General features: G+C 44.9%; 1 protein-coding gene across 4 annotated transcripts in view; it reads right to left on the bottom strand.

Annotated features, from left to right (window-relative positions):
* LOC126544097 (Na(+)/citrate cotransporter-like) overlaps positions 1–21,920 on the bottom strand; it is a 41,804-nt gene extending 19,884 nt beyond the window's left edge. Inside the window, exons 1-10 of one of the 4 annotated variants that reach the window (XM_050191312.3) lie at positions 21,466–21,918; positions 21,243–21,370; positions 15,805–15,923; positions 14,195–14,344; positions 9,754–9,869; positions 6,903–7,048; positions 3,766–3,832; positions 1,995–2,126; positions 1,292–1,411; positions 583–663 (exon numbers count right to left, since the gene is read on the bottom strand). In XM_050191312.3, the coding sequence (XP_050047269.1) occupies positions 583–663; positions 1,292–1,411; positions 1,995–2,126; positions 3,766–3,832; positions 6,903–7,048; positions 9,754–9,869; positions 14,195–14,344; positions 15,805–15,923; positions 21,243–21,303 (992 nt within the window). In that variant the 5' untranslated portion in view covers positions 21,304–21,370; positions 21,466–21,918. Of the gene's footprint in view, positions 1–582; positions 664–1,291; positions 1,412–1,994; positions 2,127–3,765; positions 3,833–6,902; positions 7,049–9,753; positions 9,870–14,194; positions 14,345–15,804; positions 15,924–21,242 lie in introns of those variants that run through there. The other 3 variants (XM_055061269.2, XM_055061263.2, XM_055061276.2) reach the window with 3 other exon arrangements.
* Positions 21,921–24,199: the final 2,279 nt, after the last annotated feature.

Genomic DNA, 24,199 nt, shown 5'->3' with positions numbered 1-24,199 from the left:
ACCGGGATTCGAACCACGGACCTCTTGCACGCGAGGCGGGTGTTCTACCTCTACGCCACCGCTGCACCTCACTGGAAAATGTGTCGCAGTATATATACATTGGTCTTACGTATTCTAAGGATTTGTCTTGGTCTCATCTCGTTGAATAGATGGGCAACCGCGTGCGTAGAAAGTCAGCATACCTGCAATGTACCCTACGTTCGGCTCCTCTTAACACAAGACTCCTCGCTTACAAAACACTGGTTCGTTAAGTACTCGAGTATGGCTCGGTCTTATGGAACCCACAAGAAAAATAAATCTGATATTGCCGAAATTTAATCTGTCCAGAACAAAGCTGCACGCTTCATTCATCATCGTTATGACGTGTGCATTTCGCATAGTTCCCATCTTCGAAATCTCCAGCTTTCCACTTTTCCTTCCAGTCATCAAATGGAATCGTTGAAGTTCTTGCGCGCTCTCATTACCTCTCCACGATTTCCTCTACTCAGAAGCTACATCACGCGTGCAAGACGTGCATGTATTGTGCGTGCTGTAACTATGGATGAGCTATACTGTGTTTTCTTATATTTAAACGATCTGTACCTAAGTGGGCCAAGCTCGTTGTACCGCCTGGCAATCTCTTCCCGGACTTTCTCCTGTGCCGTGCAGTGGCTTGAGCTACGCCTGAAACAGAGGAAAACAATTTGCACAGACAGTGCCGATTAGATAAAGTACACATGCCGAGATGATAAAACAGTTACTCCAACATTGCGGTCCTTTTCCATCGCGGACATCTGGTACCCAAGAACTAGTAAACTTCCATGTTGTCTCAGAAGTCTCAATTTGCTCACTGATAAATAAATATAAACACTCAGCTTATTGTGCAATTATTGCTAATGTGCATACACATTTCTGATGTAAAACGGTGCGATGCCAAGAGATGGCGAAGTACGCATGATGCAGCGCTACGTATATCGCGTGCTGGGTGCACCAATTCTTGCGGCATTTATAAATACCTCTCATTAAGTTTGCATCATTTTCACAATAAATGTGCGGAAAAGATATAAATATATAAATTGGAAACGCTACTGTTCATGTGTAGCGTGACACGTTCTGAACGTGCCAAGTTGCGGCATTGCCCCTCTTCGCAGTAAGAATTTTTCTTGCGCGCAGTATTTTGACGATGGCTAACGCAACACCGCTTTCGCAACCATAGCGTTGCTGGAACGATACCGTTCGGATCTGAAGCGAATGCATCAATACATTGAAATTGCACGCAAGCAGATGCTGCGGCACCAATTCGTTATCTTACATTGTTCTGATGGAAGAAAGCAGGAGGTAGGCCCAGGCCACGAGGACGCAAAGAATCATCGTCGGTATGTTGTACAGCATCCAGGACGCGAAAGAAACTTCGGTGGAACTCGGGAACATTCTACGCAGAAAGAGTAACAGTTCACAAACACAAGTTTCACTGAAGCTCTATACACTACATAAAGAGAGAGAGAAAGAGAGACTTCGAGCTTGGCCACAAAGCATAAAGCGCTCAACATTTACGGCAATGAATAATGACTATAAAATGTTTCAGAACAGGCACTTGGCCAACGGCATCAAGTTATAACACATTGAAAGGCTCGTGAAGATGAACTCTGATTTCTCACAAGTTAGGAAGCAAGATAACATACCAATAAAAAAGGATGATGTTTCGTATCCGCCTACTGATAAAACCCTTAGGGTAAATGACATATTTTTGCCCATTTTAGTACACTTGAGTGATCGGTAATCAGCACCCGAAGCCCCACTTTTCTTCCAATCCATACCGTTGATGCTACCAAATAGCGACATGTGCTATATCGCTTTTTCGAAGTTATCCGAGTTCATAACCCCTGCAAGCAGAGCACAAAATGCCTATAGCCAAGGTTATCGCACGTAGCAGCTAACAAACGACAGCAACAAATACTTAATAAAGCCATAGCGTGTCTTTATCACAAGTCCTCGTTGCCATTGAAAATACTTACTCGTCGATAAGGTCCTTCAGGACCAAATTAGGCCCGGTGCCGATCGGTGACCCCGTGCTGCCGATGTTGGCGGCGTACGCCACTGATAGCAGCATCGTCGTCAGCAGTGCCTTCTGCCGTGTCAGCTGAGAACTGCAGCCCAAAATACAGTGAAGGTAGGCACGAAACTAAAGTAAAACTTCGTTGCGATAAAAATTCGTTGCACAACTTGATCTAGAAAGCTTTACCGCGAGCGACTTGGTCACCGAGAAAGCGTGCACCTTTCCCTTATTGCGCTCTGGCATTCGTGAAGGCCCACGGAGAATATGCCCGATTACGCAGGTTCCTTTCCATCAAACAAAGAATGTAAAATTTTATACCAGTCTGGTATTTTTATTGGCTGTTCTTGCTGCTCACACTTTTATAACACAAAAGAACAATGCGAATGACTAAAGTAATACGAATGCTGGAGAATTCAAGTTGGTGAAGTTGTCTTGAGCTTCGTGTCAAACAATCCTAATGTTGCTGAACCCATCAATTACGCTGAGTTCGTGCCCACCAATGTAGGAATAACTAAAAAAGCACTAGATTGGCGCAGAAAGCGCCATATGTTACCACACATACCAATAATAAATAGACGAATTTCGCATTCTACTCTTTTGCCCGAAGGTTCCCCAGAAACAGTAGTGTTCCTTATTTACACATCTTTAAACTTGGTCTTTTATTACGTAACATGCTCCAAAAAGATTCAGTAGCTTTTCAATTTGATGTCTTTATAGACACATTTAGCAACAAAGATGCCAAACTATCAAAGCTACACAAAACAGCTCCGCGGCTCTACATATTCATAAAAACGTGAAAGAGAGCTTTCCATTTATATCTATAGCTGACAACACCTGGCGCTCATAAGCAGAGGCTTGATTCAAAATGAAAAAAAAAAGTTAATTTGAGTACAGAATAACGAATGAATGAACTTCCTAGTGTTATAAGCGTATAACCCATCATCGTGCGAACGTTTTTCTCAGAAACGAAAACGACATTCGAGTTACAACGATAGCGAGAGTCATGTCCCCCCTCCGACCCCTCCCCCCCCCCCCCCATCGTAGGATCTGAATGTACGGGTGAAATTCGTCCACCGTGTATACAGCCATCACCGCATCATTCTTGTGAGCAAAAGTTTTGGCCCGCGCTTCATACACCCAGCGATAGCATGAGAACAGTGCCAATACGGCAAAATTGTCGAACGCAAAGATTATAAAACAGAAATTTCAAATTAATCAAATTCTGTTTTTTTTTTAACTAGTCGAGACCACAATGTGATTACGAAGCACGGGAATATGACCACCTGCAGTTTTATACCACGCACAAAATGCACGGCACAGAAACATTTTTCGTTTTTTACGTTTTGCGCCCGTCGGAATGCGGGATCGAACCGACGACCACGCACTCGGCAAAGCAATGCCATATCCACTGACCTGCAGTGGCGGGTAAGAAAAGGCAAAGACAACGCACGTCTGGCCCATATCCGTATCGATGGCTTACTCATTCTCTGAAAAAAAAAAAACGGAGGTTGGCACCGAACGTATGCTACACACAGAGGAGCACGGCCCCTTCTGCCACAATTTGGTGAGCTGCAGCGAATTTTTGACTCCATTTCTCTAAGGTAAATGAATGGCTAAGTTTGTGCATAAGCTTCTCGATGTGAATCATTATTCTGGGTCACGGCCAGGTGAAATTAGCCGCGATGGTTTTATGTCTAGTTTACGACAGGACGTGGTGACAACTTACTAACCTTGAAAGCTTGCGCTGTGGCACCGGAGCACTGTCCTTGGCCTTGTTAAGGCATTCAGACGCATTCCCTGTAGCAGACAAGCAAGAACATTACTCGTTTTAGCAACTAGCGCGAAGATACCCGTTTAAGGGGAAGCCCTAGAGGCAATTCCTTACTGTGGCTTCCCCGATAATCTTCTTTACGGTGCCGCTTTCGCAAAAACTAATTGTGTAGGAGTGATTTCCTCCTTACTTGTAAAGCACTTGTAAGGATACGAAATATCGTTCGTGTGTCGATTGAAGCAGCATGCTACAAGTACTTGTAAGGCCTCAACCCATGCCTGGCATCTGAACCTATGCCGATTCTGTCCAATAGTATGCTACAAACATACCAGACAGACATGAGGTTGGTCATTTGCATTAAGGGAAATTCTGAGCCAACTGACGACCGGAAGGCGCCGCGGGTACACTTTCAAGCATCCGAGATCAAGGTTAAACTGCTTCAATTATGGGAATTATCAAAGCTAAGAACACGGTCACGGTTTTTTGTGTGTGTGTGTGTGCTTAGCCACACAATAGTTCTCTTGCTGGTAATCAGCTACATTTTTAGGCCTAATTTTTTTTCTAGTTTCAAGGAGAAGTAAACCTGTAGCTGTGTCCTTAAGCCTGTGGTAAGAATATTATTGCTAGCTAATGTCAAGTACGATTGTTAACGGCAGCATCAATGAGCAGTTGTATCTTAGCTCTCAGTTTACAGAATCAACAGCTATTTTCAATAAATCAAACATTATTATGAATACAAGAGCAGGAACACATAGGAGAATATGCAGAAGCAGATAACGAGATTAGAAACCACAGATATAAGAGCAAAGTAAGTATTGCAGCGGACAAATTATCAACGCTAAACGCAAGCATTTCGCAGTTAGAAAAAGTCACTTTTAGCAGTGAACGCGAAAATTTCATAACGTTCACGGTTAGTCCACGGAATCATTCCATCATGATACACGCATGTGTGGGGCTCAAATATCCTGACCTCCCATTAAGTAAACTCAATTCTATTACTTGGCGCTTTGTTAGAAACCCCTGCAACCCCTTCTTCTTGAATAACATTCCATTTTCTCTATTTCTGTCAGTGAGATTCAACAGCTAGCGTCAAAGTTATAGCCCCTGTTACCTTTTTATGCTGCTAGATGTAATGTTCCAAGATATTCTGCCCAAGGATGCGCCGGTCACCAAATTCTTACTTCCGTTTGACTTCGCGAACTTTTATTGCCATAGCAACTATATGGACACTGCAAGCGCAACACCGTCGCCGCGCGCACTAGGCTGTAAGTGTCAGTGAGAGCGTGCGAGTAGAAGCTTGCGAGGGGAGACGACGATCGCGGCTCAATCTCGCTCACGCGAAAGGAACGGAAGCGGAGAGGAAACGCGCCGTCTTCCGTGGCGCGCCAGGAACCCAACGTTGCGTGGCACGGGGTGGAGGAAGGAGAGGGGCGCGCGGGGTTCTACTCCGGCTGCAACTGCGCACGTGGCGGCTGCTCGCGGTCGCGTGACCGTATCTTGAGTGAGGTCTGCGTTCAGGGCACAGCCTAGGCGCGTTGGCGGCTCGTAGCTTTGTGCTTGCTCTCTGTTCTCGTCGCCCACTTCTCGTCGAAGCGATAGACAGCACGAATATCACTTCGCTCAATGCTTCCGCCGCGTTTCGTCACGCCAGCGTTTTGACAACGAGTGTCAGCGGTTATCGAGCGTGATGTGTTCATGTGTGCTGTGCATGCTGACACCATGCTTGTTAATTTAGTTGGCAAGTGAATGTTTCCAGGTTGATACGGCCAATAAAAGTACTATCCTTACTTCGTATGGCTGTCTACTAATTTGCTCTCGCTATCTATGCTTCGCCTTTTGGGCGAAACTGCGACTTTTTTATTGGGAACAAAGCCAATCCTTTCTTTATTCAGGCCTTTGAACTGAATGAGGACAACAGGAGAAGTTTAACACTTAAAGTATTTTTTTTCCTTTGTGACGCATGCTTCACCGACATTCGGAACCACGCCCTACGGTGTTGCACTGCTGAATACGAAGCCGCGGATTTCACCCAAGCCACGGCGGCCGCATTCCGATGGGGGTGGAATGTAAAAAGGTCGTGTACCGAGCGTCCCTAGGTTCACATTAAAGAACCCTGGGTGGTCAAAATTAATCTTGAGTCGCTCACTACCGCGTGTCTCATAATCATATTGGGGTTTCGGCACGTAAAACTCCAGAATCTTTTCTGATCTCCTATCCATGTGATTAGCGGTCAGGCAGGGTTTGGTACTCGGGGCCCGCCACTTCGAAAGTGTACTGCTACATTCAAAAACGGTACTTGAGCGCTGCTGAAATCCGCTCAAGCCGACCTTGGAAGTTCGCAATCATATTCTCAACTACAGCATTTGATACATGCCGCTGTTTTCAGTTATGAAATAGCATAGTGGGCCCTTTCAAGACAAAAAAAGGAGAAAGTGGCGAAGGTAGAAGCAGGAAGCCGGGCAGCAGCGTGAACGGCGCGCGATGGGGAGGCACACTCCACGCACCGACGAATACGGTGCAAGTTCGCAAACGACGTGTTCCCAGTTCTTCTTCGTAACTTTATATAATGGCTTCGGCGAGTTTACATATTTTCGGTTTTTCACCGCAGCTTGCACCTCCCTCTTTAGCGAAAGTGTTGCAAAACCAAGGTTTAAGCGTCTCCTTGTGGTCTTACATCACTTTAAACAGGCAAAATAACAATCGCTTCCACCGAAAATGCTGATGCCTGAGATGCTATCTCTGGCAGGAAATATTATGTTCCGCAAATGCCTTCTTGAAAATCGCACAGGCAGGTTCTGTGATTGTGAAATATTATGAAACGTATACAATAAAAACTAAGACTTGGCTCTCACAAAGCCTGCTGCCTTGCGTGAGGCAAAAGAAGAAAGCCCTCCCTCCGCCCCTCGGAAAAACACATGACGCAATGCTGTCGCTTACACATCACGCCGTTTAATTGAACATACTCGATATCTTCGCGTATATGACAACTACTATCTTTTAGAAAACCCCGTAGAACTCTACTTCTAAACGCTGCTATGCAGATGTGACTTTCTTAATGTTATTGTTTATGGGGATGAAAAATTATAGTACTCGTACCTTCCTCGTCGTCTTCCACAGAGGAGGAAGCGGTGTGCACGAGATCAACGACCGCAATGACGATTGGCGCCATAATTGAAGTTGACGCTGTATTTGGTATCCACACAGAGAGTGCCATGGTCACCAGCATAAATCCCAGCAGTAGTCTGAAATAGTGGGAAATTAAATATGCAAATGAACATTTCTTGCCGCTGATAGCGCCGATGTCCCACTGCACGACAACAGTACGGCTCGCATTCACGAAGTTTGGACGCAAGCAGTCCAAACAGGAACGAGTGACAAACAGCGAGTAAGAACGAAAAGTGTTGCGAATTATTATCACCTTTTATGTTAATATATCTTAAGGCCCCCGCAAGACAAGGGCCTCTCCAAGCGACCTTTATAAACCCTGTCAAGTCAGCCAAACCTACCTGGTTCCGCGTTATTAATATTGTTCGCAATTTTATGTCAATTTATTTGTTTGTAGAGTGTGTGTGGTATGTTTTTTTCACTTTCAGTAATTGTGAAAGCTTCCGTTTTCTCTGTTTTTTTTTTCTCGATTTTGCTGTTCTCTCGTTTAGCGTCTTTTTATTGTGGGTTTGTCTGGCTACCATTGTGTAATAGCGCACTTTTCAGTAGCCAGACTTTTCATACTGCTGCAACAACAACAACAACGACCTTATTCCTTCCAATTTTTTAATAATATCATGGCACCTAGCCTTTGGCAGCCTTATCTTGCATTTCCTTTGGATTAGCACCCATTGTAGGACTCTAATAGACCACCAGTTTCTGATCTACGTGGCGTTGCTTTTCTACCTTTTAATATCAACTAGAATATTCGGACCCGCCAGGTTGCTCAGTGGCTATGGTGTTGGGCTGCTGAACACGAGGTCGCGGGATGGAATCCCGGCTACGGCGGTAGCATTTAGATGGGGACGAAAACTCCCGTGTGCTTAGATTTAGGTGCACGTTAAAGAACCCCAGGTGGTCGAAATTTCCGGAGTCCTCCACTACGGCGTGCCTCATAATCAGCAAGTGGTTTTGGCACGTAAAACCCCACAATTTAATTTTTTTAACTAGAATATTAATGCAGTATGCTGCCGTCTTTTTATACTCAACGTTACACATATAATTGAGAGTTCTATTTCCGGTTGCGCAGTTCTTACGGCGCCTTCCAAAGTTCGGCACCGTACTAACCGGCCAGAATCTAGTTCCGTCATATTGATTTGAACGCAAGTACGTAGGTCCAATTCTGAACATGTCGTCTGAGTTTACAACAGCGTAATTTTTTGTTCTCGGAAACATGTCCGTGGGTCTGTCGTTTCCTGAATTCTGGATCGACGTTCTCAGGGACGGATAGGTGGTGATGGCGCTATTGTTTGCTAAGCCTACTTTCGCAATGACGTCGTTCGCGTACAGCGCTGTCAAAGAAAAGTGAAATCCTAACGAAGGCAGGCTGGCCTCTGTGAGCGACTCAAGGTGCGGCCAGGAGCGTCCACCCAAGACAGTTTTGGCACGACTTCAAGCGTGCGCAAGTCGTCCACAGTTCTACGAATTTGTGCCTACGTCACGACCAGCCATAAGTGTTCCTTGGAACGGAAATGCTTACGCAGAAGAAACAGGCTTTTGACTTGGAAACCTTCACGCAATGTGACAGCATTGCCCAGGAGCTAGGACACTTGTCTGGAACTCTTGAGACGCGCGTCTCGGATTGCGCTGACGACATTCGCCATAACACGTGGTACGAAACCGGCTTTATATGACGATGCGCGGCCACGCTTACGAGATGTAATGTCGCCTCTCGCCTTCCTGGTTGCCTATGGTGATTTGACAGCTGCTTTGACCGTCAGGAGCTTGTCCAAGGAAAGCGTCTTCACATCCCTACGGTATTAGCGAAGTCGAAGGTAGTCTTTCCTAATTACTTGTGCGATTCCGACGTTGGCAATCATGTATGTGCGAAGAATGTCAATAAATATTCCCAACGAGCAACCGCAAAAAAAAAAAGAATATTACCGCGCTGAACTGTTTCAAATGTTTATGTGCAATCCATTCCGACCAACTATCAAAATGGAAAGTAACTGCGGAAGAGACGAGAAAAAAAAACGTCTTCGGTAGTAAGCAAACTGAAAACCTGTTCCCGGGTTTCTTTTCATCTTTTAAGAAGTAGCATTATGGCGTGATATGCTTGATAAAGGTGAGCAGGGTGCGAGCCTTGTGATCAGGTTCTTGTGTTCAGTGGCACAGATATTACGGTGAGGTTGTTAAGTTGTGCTATCTTTATATGAAAGGGAGTTAGTTCACCACTGCATAAGGAAACATATCGTCTGCAACATTTTCCACGCTTTTTACATCACAGTCGCAGTTAATGTTTGTTAGCTCTGTCAATGGTTCAGAATGTATCGAGAGCATTCCTGGAGTTCGAGTCGACGCAAGTCTTTCGCGAATGCTAAATGAATTTGTTCCCACCTTCACTTGTGCCCGCAGCTAGCGGCCTTTTTTTTCCTTCTTTGTTTCTTTTTATTTGATGCCGCGATATCACCTTCCCGCACCGTAAGGTAGAAAATCTGACGCCTCTGCTTGCTTCTATCGTTCTCTTTGAGATATGGGATCACTTGTTCCATGTGGGAAGCTTTCAACTGCATTTTAATACAAGACGCCACTAACTGACCAAAATGCAATGTGGACGCTCCAGACACTGGAACATATACAACACTGCGGTTATGTTTCCTGAACATAGCAATTTTACGGTGCCTCACGGCGTTTTCATCTAGTTGGTTCAGTCCCGTAGGAACTTTTTTGTTCCCCTACTCAGAAAACGGTTAACTGTAATCGTGGCAGTGTATGTTATACGGTAAGGAAACGTTGTACTCACCTCAGATTGCTTGTTCCTATTCCGAGTAATGATTTCAGCGCTATTCTTTTGTGTAGGTTGCTCGTCTCTACAGCGCCAGCCATGATGAGAGAGCACAGCATAACCATGCCAATTTCCTGCATGCGAGCGCGATCGCGTAATAATGAAATCAGTGCGAGTTGTTCATGTCCTGCTCATTTTCCTGGTAGATCACCAGACTCGTCGCTCAAAACTCGTTGATACTTCTCTTACCGTCTCCCCCGCGCTTTTCTCTTTTGTAGAGAAGGCAGAGCACGTTGCCAACTTAAGAGAAAGCTCTAGTTCGGCGACTCCAATGCCCCCTATTCATATGCACCTCGAACGCTGTAATGCTCTTCTCAGAAAACCCCCGAATAAAGTGAAATTTACAGAAAAAAAAAAGAAAAAGAAAAGGTTTGTTGCATTGGAGAAATAAACATATTTCTAGTCCCTGTAGAAAGCGAAATTTCGATTTAGGATCTCACTTTATAAAAATTGCCTAAAACTGGTAAGCTTGGAAAAGAAAATAGAAGCAAGAAGTTTAAAAATTTGTAGTGCTGCACCAAAAACAGAGGCCGCAGTTTCGTCAACTGCAACCGCTAGAGCATCTAAAGCGCATAAATTTGGTACATTGATTCACAGCTTACGTGGATTCGGTATAATGCTTACAGGAGCTTTGCAGAAATCCTATTCCCAAATCAGTAAGTTTTCAGAGGTGTATATTATATCTATATTGTGCGCTATATATGCATTATTAAGTGCAGTTTCCTGAATTCTAATATTGTTTCTTTATTTCTAAACTACGGAGTTGTAAACTTCATACTTTCGTTTGTGCAACGTTTATGGTTCTAAACAGTTTTTATAAAACAATTGGTGGCCTAAACCGAACATCCGTTTCCAGCATTCACTCGTTTCTAAGTTATCTTGAAATGGTAACAAACCTCATCAAACTTAGGGAAGCGGTTGTCAAGAAGCACTATTTTTACTTTTCCGCGTATTTAGATAGGAGTCCCCAAGCTAAAGCTTCCTCTTTACCCTCACCTCTAAAATTTATTTTTGTTTGCAGCTGAGCAATGAAACATCAGCAGACTGCAGCAACTTGTCCGGGTAAACACTGCGACAACAGCCGCCTCTCACAGTTGCTGACACCACTATCTTCTCAAGAACAAACTGTTTGCAACGCGCAGAACATCATCTTAATCACGCAACCCCTTTACTCGCTGTCTGCGAAATACACGCAAAGACGCTGTCGTTCAAAGTCTGAGTAGTGCGCACAGCTCATCACAAATTGAGAAGATCACAACTGCATAATAGCCGAGGGGTTAAGATCATCCGGTTAAAAAGTTAACATTGCCGCAGAGGCATCAGCTGGATCCCACAATGGCGGTGGTGGGTGGCAATGTTGTTACTCGCCGTATGGCGAACGTGAAGACGAGGATGTGCAGGTGATTTGACGATGACGGTATAGCGGCGACGAAGTAACGACCTTTCAAATCCCGTATGCCAGTAAAAGGAATCATTTCTCGTCTGATTTCCTGAGCTTCATTGTCTCCTGGCTTTATAAGGTTGTCACAGAAGTTTTTGTATATTTGCTCTGGTCTGCAGATTCAGCGCGAACAAAATGACGGTCAGAAAGCAGGTTTTTGCTTCTAGAAAAGGAAATGGCTGCAGGCAATAAACAATTGCTTCCTGTGTGTCTATTGATAATACACTGATACAGTTGCTCGCAATTTATGTTTGTCCAGCCGGATCATTTTATTGCGATAGCAATTTTGTGGACATCCAGGTGACGACTTCGCGCGGTCGCTCGGCCGTATCTTGAGAGCCATTTTCGTTGGGGGCAGAGTCTAGGTGCGTCGGCGGCCCGTAGCTTTGTGTGTGCTATGTGTTCTCGGCGCTCACATTTCGTTGAAGCCGATAAACAGCCCGAATGTCATTTCGCTCGCTGCTGCTGCCGCTTTTCCGCACGCCAGCATTGTGACAGCGAGTTCCCGCGGTCATCGAGTCAGATGTGTTCATGTTTGCGTGTGCGTGCATGACACCATGCTTGTTAATTTAGTTAGCGTGCCTATGTTTACAAGTTCATGCGGCCGATAAAACTACTAACCTTAGTTCGTATAGCGGTCTAATAATTTGCTATCGCAGTCAATGCTTCGCTTTGCAGGTGAAACTGCGACTTCTTTTGTTGATATTGCCTGGCTCAACAATACAGAACTTATTTGGCGTTAAGTCAAAATCAGAACACATACGTAACGTTTGCGCAAAATAAAACAATGGAGATTTTAAAATATTTATCTACAGCTCCACTATACCTTGGCTGACACCATATTAAACCTACGTTAATGTTGTCAGTGATTTGACGCTTTACAACCACTCAGTCACACATTTAGGCTTTCTTTAAGGTTTGGGCGAAACACTTCCACTTTCTCTTTTAAGTACGGCCTTGCCGTTGATGTCTTCATGTTGTGTTGCCCATGTGCACCGCCATAGGCTACGCAGAGCTAGACGCATGACAAGATCGTATGGGCTACAACGTATTTTGAAAAAAAAATATCTCCCGATTGGTCCATATGGAATCCGTTCTTGCCCAATCAGACTGATGATGGAGCCGCAGAGTTTTCGCACAATAGTGCTTGGCAATTAGGGGAAAGCTTTGCGCATGCGCACAGGCTCTAAGGGCAGTGGCATCTGTTCATGTATTTCTGAGGCCAGAAAGAACACTACTGTAGTGGATAAGGACTACATTCTGTGAACCGCAGAGAAATTGTTCTTGACAAAACGGTGGTATGTCTCTGTGCAAATTGCAATTCGCGTGCAATTTAACGTGCTCGACAAAACAGCGTCGGCAGCAGATCGAATTCGCACATGACAATGATGATGATAAGCCTCAAACATCGCGCATAGCCTCAATGGATGATACACCGACAATAATGTTGTCTGCGGAAAACAACGTCGAAAGCGTCAACGTGAAAGCCAACAGCGACGAGGCCGCGACAATGGCACGTAGTTTATACACAGTAGCTTACATTAAACCCGCCATGGTTGCTCAGTAGCTATGGTGTTGGACTGCTGAGCACGAGTTCGCGGGATCGAATCCCAGCCACGGCGGCCGCATTTCGGTGGGGGCGAAATGCGAAAACACCCGTGTACTTAGATTTAGGTGCACGTTAAAGAACTCCAGGTGGTCGAAATTTCCGGAGGCCTCCACTACGGCGTGCCATATAATCAGAAAGTGGTTCTGGCACGTAAAACCCCATAATTTAATTTTTTAACTTACATTATTCACAGGCGCCATGTGCCGCATATGGTAGTGCTACAAACGTACAGCGAAAATGAAATTGCTCAAATTATGTAAATAGCACGGCGTTACTTCTCTCGTAACAGCACTTGTAGCAAAAGTTATAGCCGAAGAGTCTATTTGAAGGACTATGGCGGGACCTTCGGGACGACTCACTGAGCTTTAACAGCCTGAAGCCTTGAATACAGCAACTGCTTCCTCACTTGTGAACTAAATTTTGATTTCATCAAAACGAGAATAAAAATTGGTCTACGCAGGCTTACAATTTGAAGGTCATCTCAACTCCCACGCTGCAGCCTCATTGGGCAGCTTGGAAGCTGTCCTACTGAACCATGGAAACAAAGAAATATGACTGTTTTACACAAAGCAAGCAAAAATAAACATCATACACCAAAACTGTCTGAATCAAACATATTGATGCAGTAAAATGTTGAACCACCGCGAACAAAGAAAAATAAGCATAAGCCTTTCATGAAATAACAGCGAGTTGTATAAACGTAAGCATTTATAACGAAATATATGTAGCGTACTTAAAGTCTTTTCAAGTGCGTGGTTCGAATTCCACAAAGTGCATTACTGGTCATACAGAAAGGAAGTTGCGTCCATCACACACAAAAAAAATAAGACATGGACAGAACTTTTTCTGATTCATATATTGTCTCTGTACTGTCAAACAATTATATTTGTTTGACAAATATTATGTTAAATATTTTTTGAATATTACTTTTAATTACAAGTTTTATTTGACCACATCCTTACCGCCGAACAAACCGCCATACAGCCGTTGGATTGTTGTCCAATTCTGCATAGTGGTAGAAGAAGTAGGCAACCAGAACAAATAAACTCATTAATTAAAGTGTGATCAGTCCTTCTCATGGATATGAGACATATCTTGAGATGACAACAACTACAACCATAACCAAAACAACGGCAAAGAAGATGGGCGTCTTGACTGTGTGGTAATGCTGCTGTCGTTGTAAACGAGATCGGAACCGAAGAAATCGCTAAAGTGTGCTGTCTCTTTTTTTTCGGTTCGAAATTATTTATTTGAATAGCAAAGCAGATTGCAGCTTCTTAGTTTCGTTTTGATAAAAAGAAATGATTGCAATGAAATGCAGCAGACGCAGTCAGTTGAGATGTACTCACGTTGAGGTAGAAGGAAGCCACCTTCTGCGAATTCAGAATGCCAAAAAACGGGAATAGGAAGACAGGCATCAGCGCCGTAGCGGCCAGTGGAATCGCTTCGGCCGACCAGTAGAACGCCATCCAAAGGAGAATGTATGCGCACCATCCTGCCTGCGTTGAGAATTCTGCTTCAGAGGGCCGTGTGAGCCGTAGGCACAAGCTTCGAAGATGTTGTGCAACAAGTATGGGAGCGGCAACATTGAAACGCAAGTCATTAATTCAATTCACACGCATGGATATGTCTTCTTGATGATGCTGTCTGCACCACTTGCGTTATGTTAACATAAATATCGCTGTGCAAACGCTGAAATATTTGTTTACTTATTCATTTACTTATTTGGGGAGTACTTGCTTTGTAAATGCTGGTATTACTGCAAAGCCGGCGGGGGGGGGGGGGGGGGGCGAGCTGCACAATTCAAGAAACAAGCAACACAAGTAACTTTTCTGAAGAACGCAAAAAAAAAATCATCATTAGAAACAATATTAGCAACATTAAGTTGATAAAATGAATAAAGATGAATTGTATATTGATAAATAATATAAATGTTGGTAAATGATAAAAAGGAACCTAACTGCAATCGAGAACAAAGAAGACACCAAAAATGCGCTCGCGCCCACTTGACGCACACTTCTGACGTGCAGATACGTAACGTATACGTAACTCTTACAAGTTCCAGAGTAACGTATACGTAACTCTTACACAAGTTCCAGAGTAAACCAGACCCAGAGTAAACCAGAAGTAGGCGTCGCCTGCGGTGATAGACAAAGAATGTTGAATTTGAGGCAACGGAGTAGTGGCGCCCGCCTGTCCCTAACCTCTCAACAAGACACGCACCGCATTAGGCCCATTGCCTAAGGTTTTGTGTTAAATACGACAGAGGACGCTGCTGTAGCGCAAAACAAAAAAAAAACGAATGAAAGGAAGATTAAGGAGATAGATACGAAAATGGTAGATAAGAAGGTTTATAGTATACCTGATTAAATCAAGCACGCTACGTGATCATTTATCACCGCCGGTTGCAAAGTGGAGGCCAATAAATCACCATCATCATCATAAAAAATTATGTTCTTCTTTTTCAGGCCCCTCCACAAACAATGCGTCTTTCTAGCTAGTTTTGGACTAAACGGTCCAGTAATGCACCTCATTTCGTCCCTTCCCCTCATACCTCGTATTCGTCTGCATCGGCAGCCTGATGCCATCTCTGTGCAAGATTTGAGAGTGAACAATTCAGTGCACTAGAACAAACGGTGATGTATACTTGTGGCTCCTTTACAGCGTTCGTTCCATTGATGTAATGGTACATAATGTAGGGTTTAATTTATCGTTTCCTTTACAGGAATATAATTTTATTCTTTTCTCATGTTCCTCCGTTTGCGGCCGACGCATCGCGGTGACAACTTGGGCGGAGCGCCGTTTCAGCCACTCACGAAGCGCAAATAGGAATAGCGTCGGAATGTAATCGTTAAATTATTCCAGCCTTGTATTGCTCTCTCTCTCTCTCTTTGCCCCTGTCTACATACTATCCATATAGCACCGGCTAAATTGCCAAACATAAAGCGCTAGAATATACCTTTCCTTCAACATACATGGCCACTGGAAGCAGCAGCAAGGGAACGCCGAAGATGTAGAGGAGTCGCCACGATTTGCCCAGCACTCTCGAACTCAGCGACACCTTGGCGCGGAGTTTTTCTGCGTGGAGTGAGCGCAGGCCCAATTCGATCAACAATGCAGCCCACTCGCGACGCTGGGGACCAATATCATAAACGGAAAAAATTAAAACGCAAGTATATTTGTAACAGTCTTGCCGAATTCGTCGACGATTAACGTGTACCGACCCCGTCACGGACAGCTGCTGTTTTTCTTCGTATCAAATTCATTGCCGCTCAGTGAGATCTCCAGTAGTCGCTCCGGTTTTCGCCCTTAACATCCGTGGCGAAGACACACTGGCGCGAATTAGAGGATGCGCTGTCTCGATGGAAAGGTATCGTGCACGCCGCCCCGCGGGTGAGCCCGTTCACTTTCCGGATTGGTGGCGGGGCTCGTGAAGTAATTTCCACACTTTGAAAAATGCCGATGATGAGAAATAGTGTCTGTTTCGCTCTTCGTAACTTTGTAGCTCTTAGGATTGGATGCAAGCCCTGCTACGGGACACGAAGAGAGTGTTGTAGCGTACGCTGTGGCGTGGAACTCTTTTGTCAGGGGACTGCACGTATGGAAATATACGTGGGCTCGGCGTTGGGAGAAATGGAGAGTAGTTCACCAACGAAAAGATGCGGGGCGTGGTAATCGAGTTTTACGCAGCGATATTGAATGCAGCTGGAAAGTGTACAGTAATATCAGGAAAAATAATCGGCCCTCCAATGTTTACGCACCAGCCTTTCATATGCTCATGAGGCATGCGCTGATAAGATATATGCATTGCCAGCGTACCATGAACAATAACACCTAATAGATGAGGATTAAGCAATTAGCGCTAAGTGGTTTTGTCGCTTTAGCTACATGTATGTGAGACATTGAAATGTTATGCGTGTTAACAGGAATATAAATAAGCGAATCACAGATGGCTTCCGAATTAATGTTTTCACGGCGACGTGAAATCAACGTGTTCAATATGAATACATTTATGCAGCAACTACCACCCCTTGGCCTTCAGTCTCTGTGCAAAGAGGCTGCAGCCAAGGCTACGGAAAATTCTCTAGCGCTGCAATGGGCCATCCAAGAGGAGGTCAAGCCTGGCCTATCGTCCGCATGGTTGCGTGATCTGAGGAGATTTTTATACGACAGCCGTATAAAAGCGGACCTCTTGTTCTTGCGCGAAAAGCGAACAAGTACAGATAAAGCAAGCCATTGTGTAAAAGGCAAGAAAGTGCGAGCAGCAAGATGCTCTTGGGCAACCATTTACGAGTATGGCCACCATGTCATATCTGCGCCACGCTGTTCACAGTTGTTGCGCCTCATTATCACTTCAGTTAGTCACGTTTTCTTTATTTTTTTACAAGTGTGAGGCTTTCCAGTCTTTCATTTCATTTATTTATACTCTCAGCCCCACTAGGGCTATTAGAGCGGTGGAAAGAAAAACACTCTAAAATAAGTTCTAAGCATCTGCAAATACTAAATTCTGCAAAATCTAAGCTTCTGCAACTACTCCCGCAGTGACTGCCATATTTTAAAAAAAAGAGTAACGGAACTAGAGCTCTCCCGCACCAAAGAACATGCCCAAAGCCTCATGACACTTTATAGTGCAGGCGTCGGTTTGGCATCATTTATTTTCTGCCTTCATTTCCATTGCGACTCCCATGTCATAAACCTACTTGGTCTCATTCATTCATTCATTCATTCATTCATTCATTCACTTGTTTGTTCTCCTAGTCTGCATATGTTTCTTTAATTTCCTTAATTTTCTGAGTTCTTTCTTTTTGCCACATCAGCATGTCACTACCCCTGCGGCGCCCAGCCTAAGGAAAACTCAGCAGCCCTTGCTGAGATACACCTGTAAAAAGTGGCTAATAAAAATTAAGAGCCATGTTTGTGGCAGCAGGCTTTGCTTTATAATACGCAGAACTGTGCCATCACAGAAAACCACTAAAGCAACATTTGCTACACAGTCTCTAAGAAAAAGTGTTCTATTTTTCTTAGCACTAGACAAATTTCGTGAAAGGTTTCATCACTTTTAGTACGCTCGTCTTTGTTCTATCCCTGTTTATGCGGGATCGTCTATCAATTTGAAACGACAATAAAGGTTTCGCAGTTTTGCCCGAAGGGCTAAAAGGCCAAGGCACTGGTAACAGCAAGGTATAGCGTTAAGGTGTTTTAACTATACGCGGGTGCGACGATACACCGGTGCGCCGAAAATTTCTCGTACGCTAAAGGCTTTACCACGCTTCACCAAGGCGTATAATGTTATTGCGCAGGCGTCGTTTGCCCTGCTCGTAAACAGCGGTGACCAGTGAAACTGCAACACTTGCATATTGTGAACAGCAGAATCAATTTTCAGTTTTTATTAACCTGAGAACACTTAGGACGAAAGGCATGTGCTCTGAGTGAGTGAATAAGCTTTATTACGGAGACCAAGCTGGTAATGCCCGAAGGTGTAGTGCCCGAATCGCGAGTAGCCCTGACCACGTGACTAGGCCTGTTCACCAGCCGTAGCTGGTTCTCAGGCCCTGGGCTTGTCAGCTGGGCCTCCCACCGGTCTTCTGACAACGTCTATCCCGCATGTGTTGTGAATGAAATGTTTCGAGACTTTTGTTTTGCGCGCTGCAATTCTCGAAAATTCCGAGGAATAACCAGACGATAACGTAAGATATGGCTTGAGCAACCTGGGCGGTTGAATAGTGTAGCATCGATTTTGCATATATTCTATAGCCTCCTCAGAGCCCAAGCCCGCTTAGGGGCGCAATAACTCTTGAAGTCGGTTTTTATTACCAGGCTGGTATATTATGAATGCGAAAACACCCTTTCTGCTTTATATATACCGTTTAGATGTTGCCGGCAGCATCCCCGTGTATATGGAGAAAGTAACCGTCTCTGTATGATTCTTGCCATAAAAAGAAAAGTTTTTTATTGATCGGAACATGTGACTGAAGATCTAAAATTGCATAGTAGGTTGGCTTGCTGATCCTGTGTTCTTTGTTTTTTTGTTAACTCAAAGTGACAGAGAGGTACTTGATGGTTGCCTGTTTGTCGTACGAAACAACGGCCTAGACCGAATTGGTAGGAATTTTCACAAAAGCTTACCGCGGTAATTCGCCTAAACCATTTTCATACTGTTCCGCAAGCTTCAGATTTTAAACTGAGTCACATATATTATGTTTTTGCAGCTGAGCTAATCCTGAAAGGAAATAAAAGCAACGTATCTAATTGGGAACTATGCCACCGAATAACATAGTCAAATACGCAGCATAAGTCTTCAAGGAACATAACGACGACGCTGACGGCGAAAATAACCTTGGAGTATCAATATGCAGTTACTATCGCAATAAAAAGTGATTTTCTTGCAAATAATATTCCCACTTGTACTAGGACGCTTCTTAACAAATACCTTGTGTGCGCGTAGCATCATCAGTAACACTAGCTCGTTTCCATGACGACCGAAGCTAACTTGTCGATTAGGTTGCTCAGTGGAATAAAGAACCAGAAGTGTTCACAATCTACAAGCGGCAATGTCATTAGTCCTGAAATGATCTCTTTCATTCCTTGAACATATTAAAATTGAAAGCCATCTAAACTGGACGAGCTTGTTAATGCCGTGAAGGACAAGGCAACCATTTATGCGCGAGAGAAAAGTTATTATAGAACGTCATTACAGAGGGTTATTACAGTTATTACAAGAGAGTCCAGAACGTCAGTGTACACAAAGAATACACTTTTGTTACTTCATTTTTTCTTAACAGTAGAAAAAAAAAGCAAGCGTGAAATTCAAACACACTTAAAGCACTGAGAACGCCAAACACTGGCGCGCACGCGAATCAATCGGGATGGAGTGTTCTCGGCCATCATCCTGTTGCAAGCGCAAATATCCGCACTCAAGCGGGAACTCCTCCGACTTTCTCGTATATTTATCCGCAAAGTTGGATAAATTATGCTGGCATGCAACTTTTCTATTCTGGCAAACGTGTCACGTCTTTCTGAAACTAGCTTTTCACCTAATGCGGTTTCGATGAATATTGTGTGTTTGTGCGTGTGCGCGTGTGTGTGTGTGTGTGTGTTTTTCCTGTAATCTCTCTCTCTTTCTGTGTATGTGCATTTTACTTTATCTTTCTGTCTCCCCCCACCCTTTCCCCAGTGCAGGGTAGCAAACTGGATATCTATCTACCGGTTATCCTCCCTCCCTTTCGTATCTCATTTATCATTCTCTCTCTCTTTTTGAATAAATATTTCTATGGTTTCTTTTTGTTTTTTTACAATTCACGCTGCCTCTATTTTAAATGTGTACGGTTTGGGTTACGGTTTGGTTACGGTTCGAGTTATGTCAACGAATAAAAGTTGCCCTAGCCTTGTTCCCATTTCGAAGGGTGGAACATGCTCAGAACGGATCAGGAGAGTAGCTGAATAAAATACTAATAAAGAGAAAAAAAATCTGAACAGCATAGCAAATGCCTTGTGATACATTTTAAGTTCCTTGTATATAGCCGTCAATACAGCCTACTGTATAGTGGAATAGCTAGTATTTCCACAACTGTTTTCTTTTAAACGGTAATGAAATATGAAGTGAGCAGTCTACCGCACGCACATGTAAGGTTCAATTACTCGTATAGTTCAAGAAGAGACAATGTTTGCAGTATCAGAGACACAAGTCCTAGCCAGGCAGCCATTTTGGAAACACGAATCAGCCATTACAAACCGTATCTTCAACTTGAAAGAGCAGTACGAAACATACAACTCTGGACCGACACTTCTCACCATTTACATGCACCTTAGAGGCTGAACGCGGTGACCTAAGATTTATTTTGGGCACGGGGTTACCCAACAGTGGTTACCGCCTTTTCGCAGAGGAACAAAGTGAGTGGATTCGAAAAACCATTTCTTCATACAGGAACTGTGGCAAACTATAGCAAGTATATTCATCTCTTGCGAATAAAGGCTCAAGCGAAACAAGATGTCCCTCAAAACTGCGCCTCTGCGCATAAATATATAATACTGCTTATTGTACGCCGACGCTCGAGCACGAGGGATAACGTTGAAGCTTTTCCCGACTGTAAATAAAAGCGCTTCAACACATATACAGCGGGTTCGCAACGAGAACTGTCTGTTTCGGCGCAGCGCATACGCTCAACTGAATATACCGAGTTATCTGGCGCTAAATGGATCAGTTCGACACGTGAACGGGTTTGAAGTATTGTGACGGGCATGTAAACAAATGATCTCATTCGTTCCTTATTACGTGCAAAAATACGAAGTAAAAAAGTGCCAGTAGCCCCTTTTCCGCGAACACACATTGGATGCGAGTTATTTTCACAATATATGCAATCAAAAATGAATAAAGAGGTAAACACATTGCATATTTACCTTTCCAGGACACTTCCGGAAACGCTGCACAAGGGACGTCGCAGAAACTCGCGTCAGACATGTTTCCACCAAAACGTTACACGAGCGACCAGCCGCACGGTTCAACGACCTGTTCGACCAGAACTCCGCTGGAACGTAGTACAAAAATATCGACGACTCAGAACTTTCTTCGAAGTGTCGCCTTAACGGGGTAACTTATGGGCACGGCTCCGAGACGGCTCACCGGATCGATCCAGATCGCAGCAAATCTTATCAGCCTCGCGCCGTGCGCCTTTTTTTTTTTTTTTCCAATGCGCGCTCACTCGCCCCTCGATCTTTCTCACACCGAACGTCGACAAGTCGGGCGCAGCGCAATGACCTGCCAGAACGCCTCGTAAACGACTGAAGAATTCGTAGCTTACTCTATCGCGAAACCAACGGCCGGGGTGGAATAGGTGCAGCAAATTTCCTGCCCGCGGGCCGTTAACGCTAGTGCCCCTCGCGGTGGCAACACACGTGTGCGTAGGAGCGCGGGTGCAGAGTCACAGCGTTGCGAAAGATAACGGCACCATTGAGCCCTCGCGACCGTGTACGTGTGAAGGGAAGACGCCTCTTGTGTCTCGTTAAGGGCAGTCAATTCCGACGGCGAGAAGAGAAGGATTTCGCCGCTTGTTTCGATACGCCGCAATTGCTTCGATCCTTGTCGGCAGCAATGGTCGTTAGCGTACGTACTGACTGGCGCTGGTTCGACGTGCATGGCTTATCGAGTGACTGAACCGGTGGCGTGTTGCAGTTTTTTTCCTTCCGTGCAGCCAGAACTCATCCAAGCGCACTGTGGCACGTGCGCCATCTTATCCCTGAAGGTTATCCTCCAGGGATGCTGATTGAGTCCTAGAAACTTTTCTCAATGGATACTTCGAACTGCAGGTGAGCTCGAAGTAGATGTGCGAAGTGTTTATCTCAGGACGCCATGCGATTAAATCACGGGCCGACTCCATAAGTACACACTTAAAAGCACACTTTATTAAGCATAAGACGCTATACGATCGCGATTGCCAAGGGATTTTCCTTCCATCTGCAATCGAATTTTATCACAACCTCTGGCATTTTTGATCACCGGAGGTCCTATATTCCCACGGTGAACAAGAGGGAACCAGGACGAAGATGAAGAAAACGTCGCAATGCCCTTCAACCGTCAGTGCCCGGACTGCCGTACACCACTCCGTCCCGCGGCCAGACATCTCTTCTGGGAGCACCAGGGTCATGAGGAGACATGCGGCCGACACTTATAGGTATAGAACGACGATCCCGGACTACGAGGCCTGGAACCGACCAGCGGACGGGTTCGACAAGTGTGCCGTGTAAGTCTGGCTTCTGCCGTAAACGGGCCATCGTTAGTTCACAAGGTACGTCGAGCGGGTGGTAAAAAAAATTTCCCTTTGACCCGAATGGCGAAGCTTCGACGGCGATAGCAAGATTGAACGTTGCGCTTATGGTACTCGGTCTCTGTTCTAATTATACGAGGGTGCGACATGACGGTGAGACGCAGCACGCCAGGCGGCTCCTCCTCCTGCTATGCAAAAGAAACATCGCCCTGGCAGCTGCCGGGCGTCTCACAACGCTGGCGTCATAAGCGCCGCCAATGGTGTGGCAGGCGTCACACTAGACGGTGCACGAGATGAAAGAGACGGAAAACCGTCGGCGTTGGTCAGCGGCTAGTGAAATAGTAGATGACTTACAGATAACTATTAGTTAGCTTGATGTTAACGGCTCAGACCAGAGCATTGTTGTAACCGGCCTAAAATTCAGCGTCGTAAATCCGAGCAACGTTTTAGATCACCTGCCTTTGCCGAGCTAATTGCGCTACACTCAAGGAAAATGTCCCCTCTGTGGAACTCACTGCGTCCTTAGTCGACCCGGGCAACAAAGCAAGCCATGGAGGGAGGAGGCCAGTTTGGGTCTAATTGTTTACCACTTGTTGCGTATTTGTGCTTCTGGTAGACGGCGCACTGGTGCTTTGGTCGTGAGCGCAAGTGATGCGCTGTGGTTGCTCGTCGCAGAACGATGTTACTCCGCGCGTTTGGCGGTAATTAGGTTTAGATAATATATTGCGTCATATCCAGTATCTTGCGCACATTTGGTCATGTCTAGCTGTATAAAACCTCAAGGCATAATTTTACATCGAATCACATGGCGCGTACCTAATCTATTTCTTTCAAATGACACTCACTACTTTTTGGTCGCAGATGCGCACAGTGAGAGAAGGCTCACTAGCCTTCGTAGTGTTGCCTGCTATGTATAAAACACTGCGCGTGCGCCAAAAGCCCATGACAGCAGTCGAAAGCATAATACTGCACTTGCTCCGCTACGGAGTCGATTGAGCGTAAACGTATATAGCGTTGGCATCGCGTCCGCTTGATCTCGTCGTTTTTTTGCACTAAAACGCACTCCGCTTATCTGGAGACCCCCTAATCCAGCGCGCGCGATCAGCGGGACAGCACTACGATGGCGGCGGCGATGAGGACGACGTGAATGCGCCTCGAGCGTCAGTATAATTGCCAGCACGCTAAAAACTATCGTTCGGTTAACCTCGTCAGGCCTATTCAGTGAATTTTGTTGCGCTAATTTCTGTCGACATGAAGAATTCAAGCGTCAAAGTTTCTGACACCCTTCCAAAGCCTCAGCGCGCCGTGTAAGGCATGCAATGGCATCGTGCCAGCGACAGCGTGCTGTCCGTCAAGAGCGCTGGTGTCGACGTCAATAAAACGTCTCTCTGAGATTGTGAGCCGTAAGATATTTTTTTTTTTTGCTATTTTTCATTGGCCGAGTTGGACGTATAAGGGTAAAAGGCAAGTGCTCTGAACAAAATATATTGCGACTCTTTCTTTCGCATTGCAGCTGTCAAAAAAGTATGAGGAATGATTCAGTGAAGGCCACAAGACCTGGGCAGAGCTCTTTGAGCGTTTGCACATCGTCAT

The sequence above is a fragment of the Dermacentor andersoni genome, chromosome 3 (assembly GCF_023375885.2).
Source record: "Dermacentor andersoni chromosome 3, qqDerAnde1_hic_scaffold, whole genome shotgun sequence".
Lineage (NCBI taxonomy): Eukaryota > Metazoa > Arthropoda > Arachnida > Ixodida > Ixodidae > Dermacentor > Dermacentor andersoni.
The sequence above is the reverse complement of the archived record's forward strand: the minus strand, read 5'-3'. Positions and strand labels throughout refer to the sequence as shown.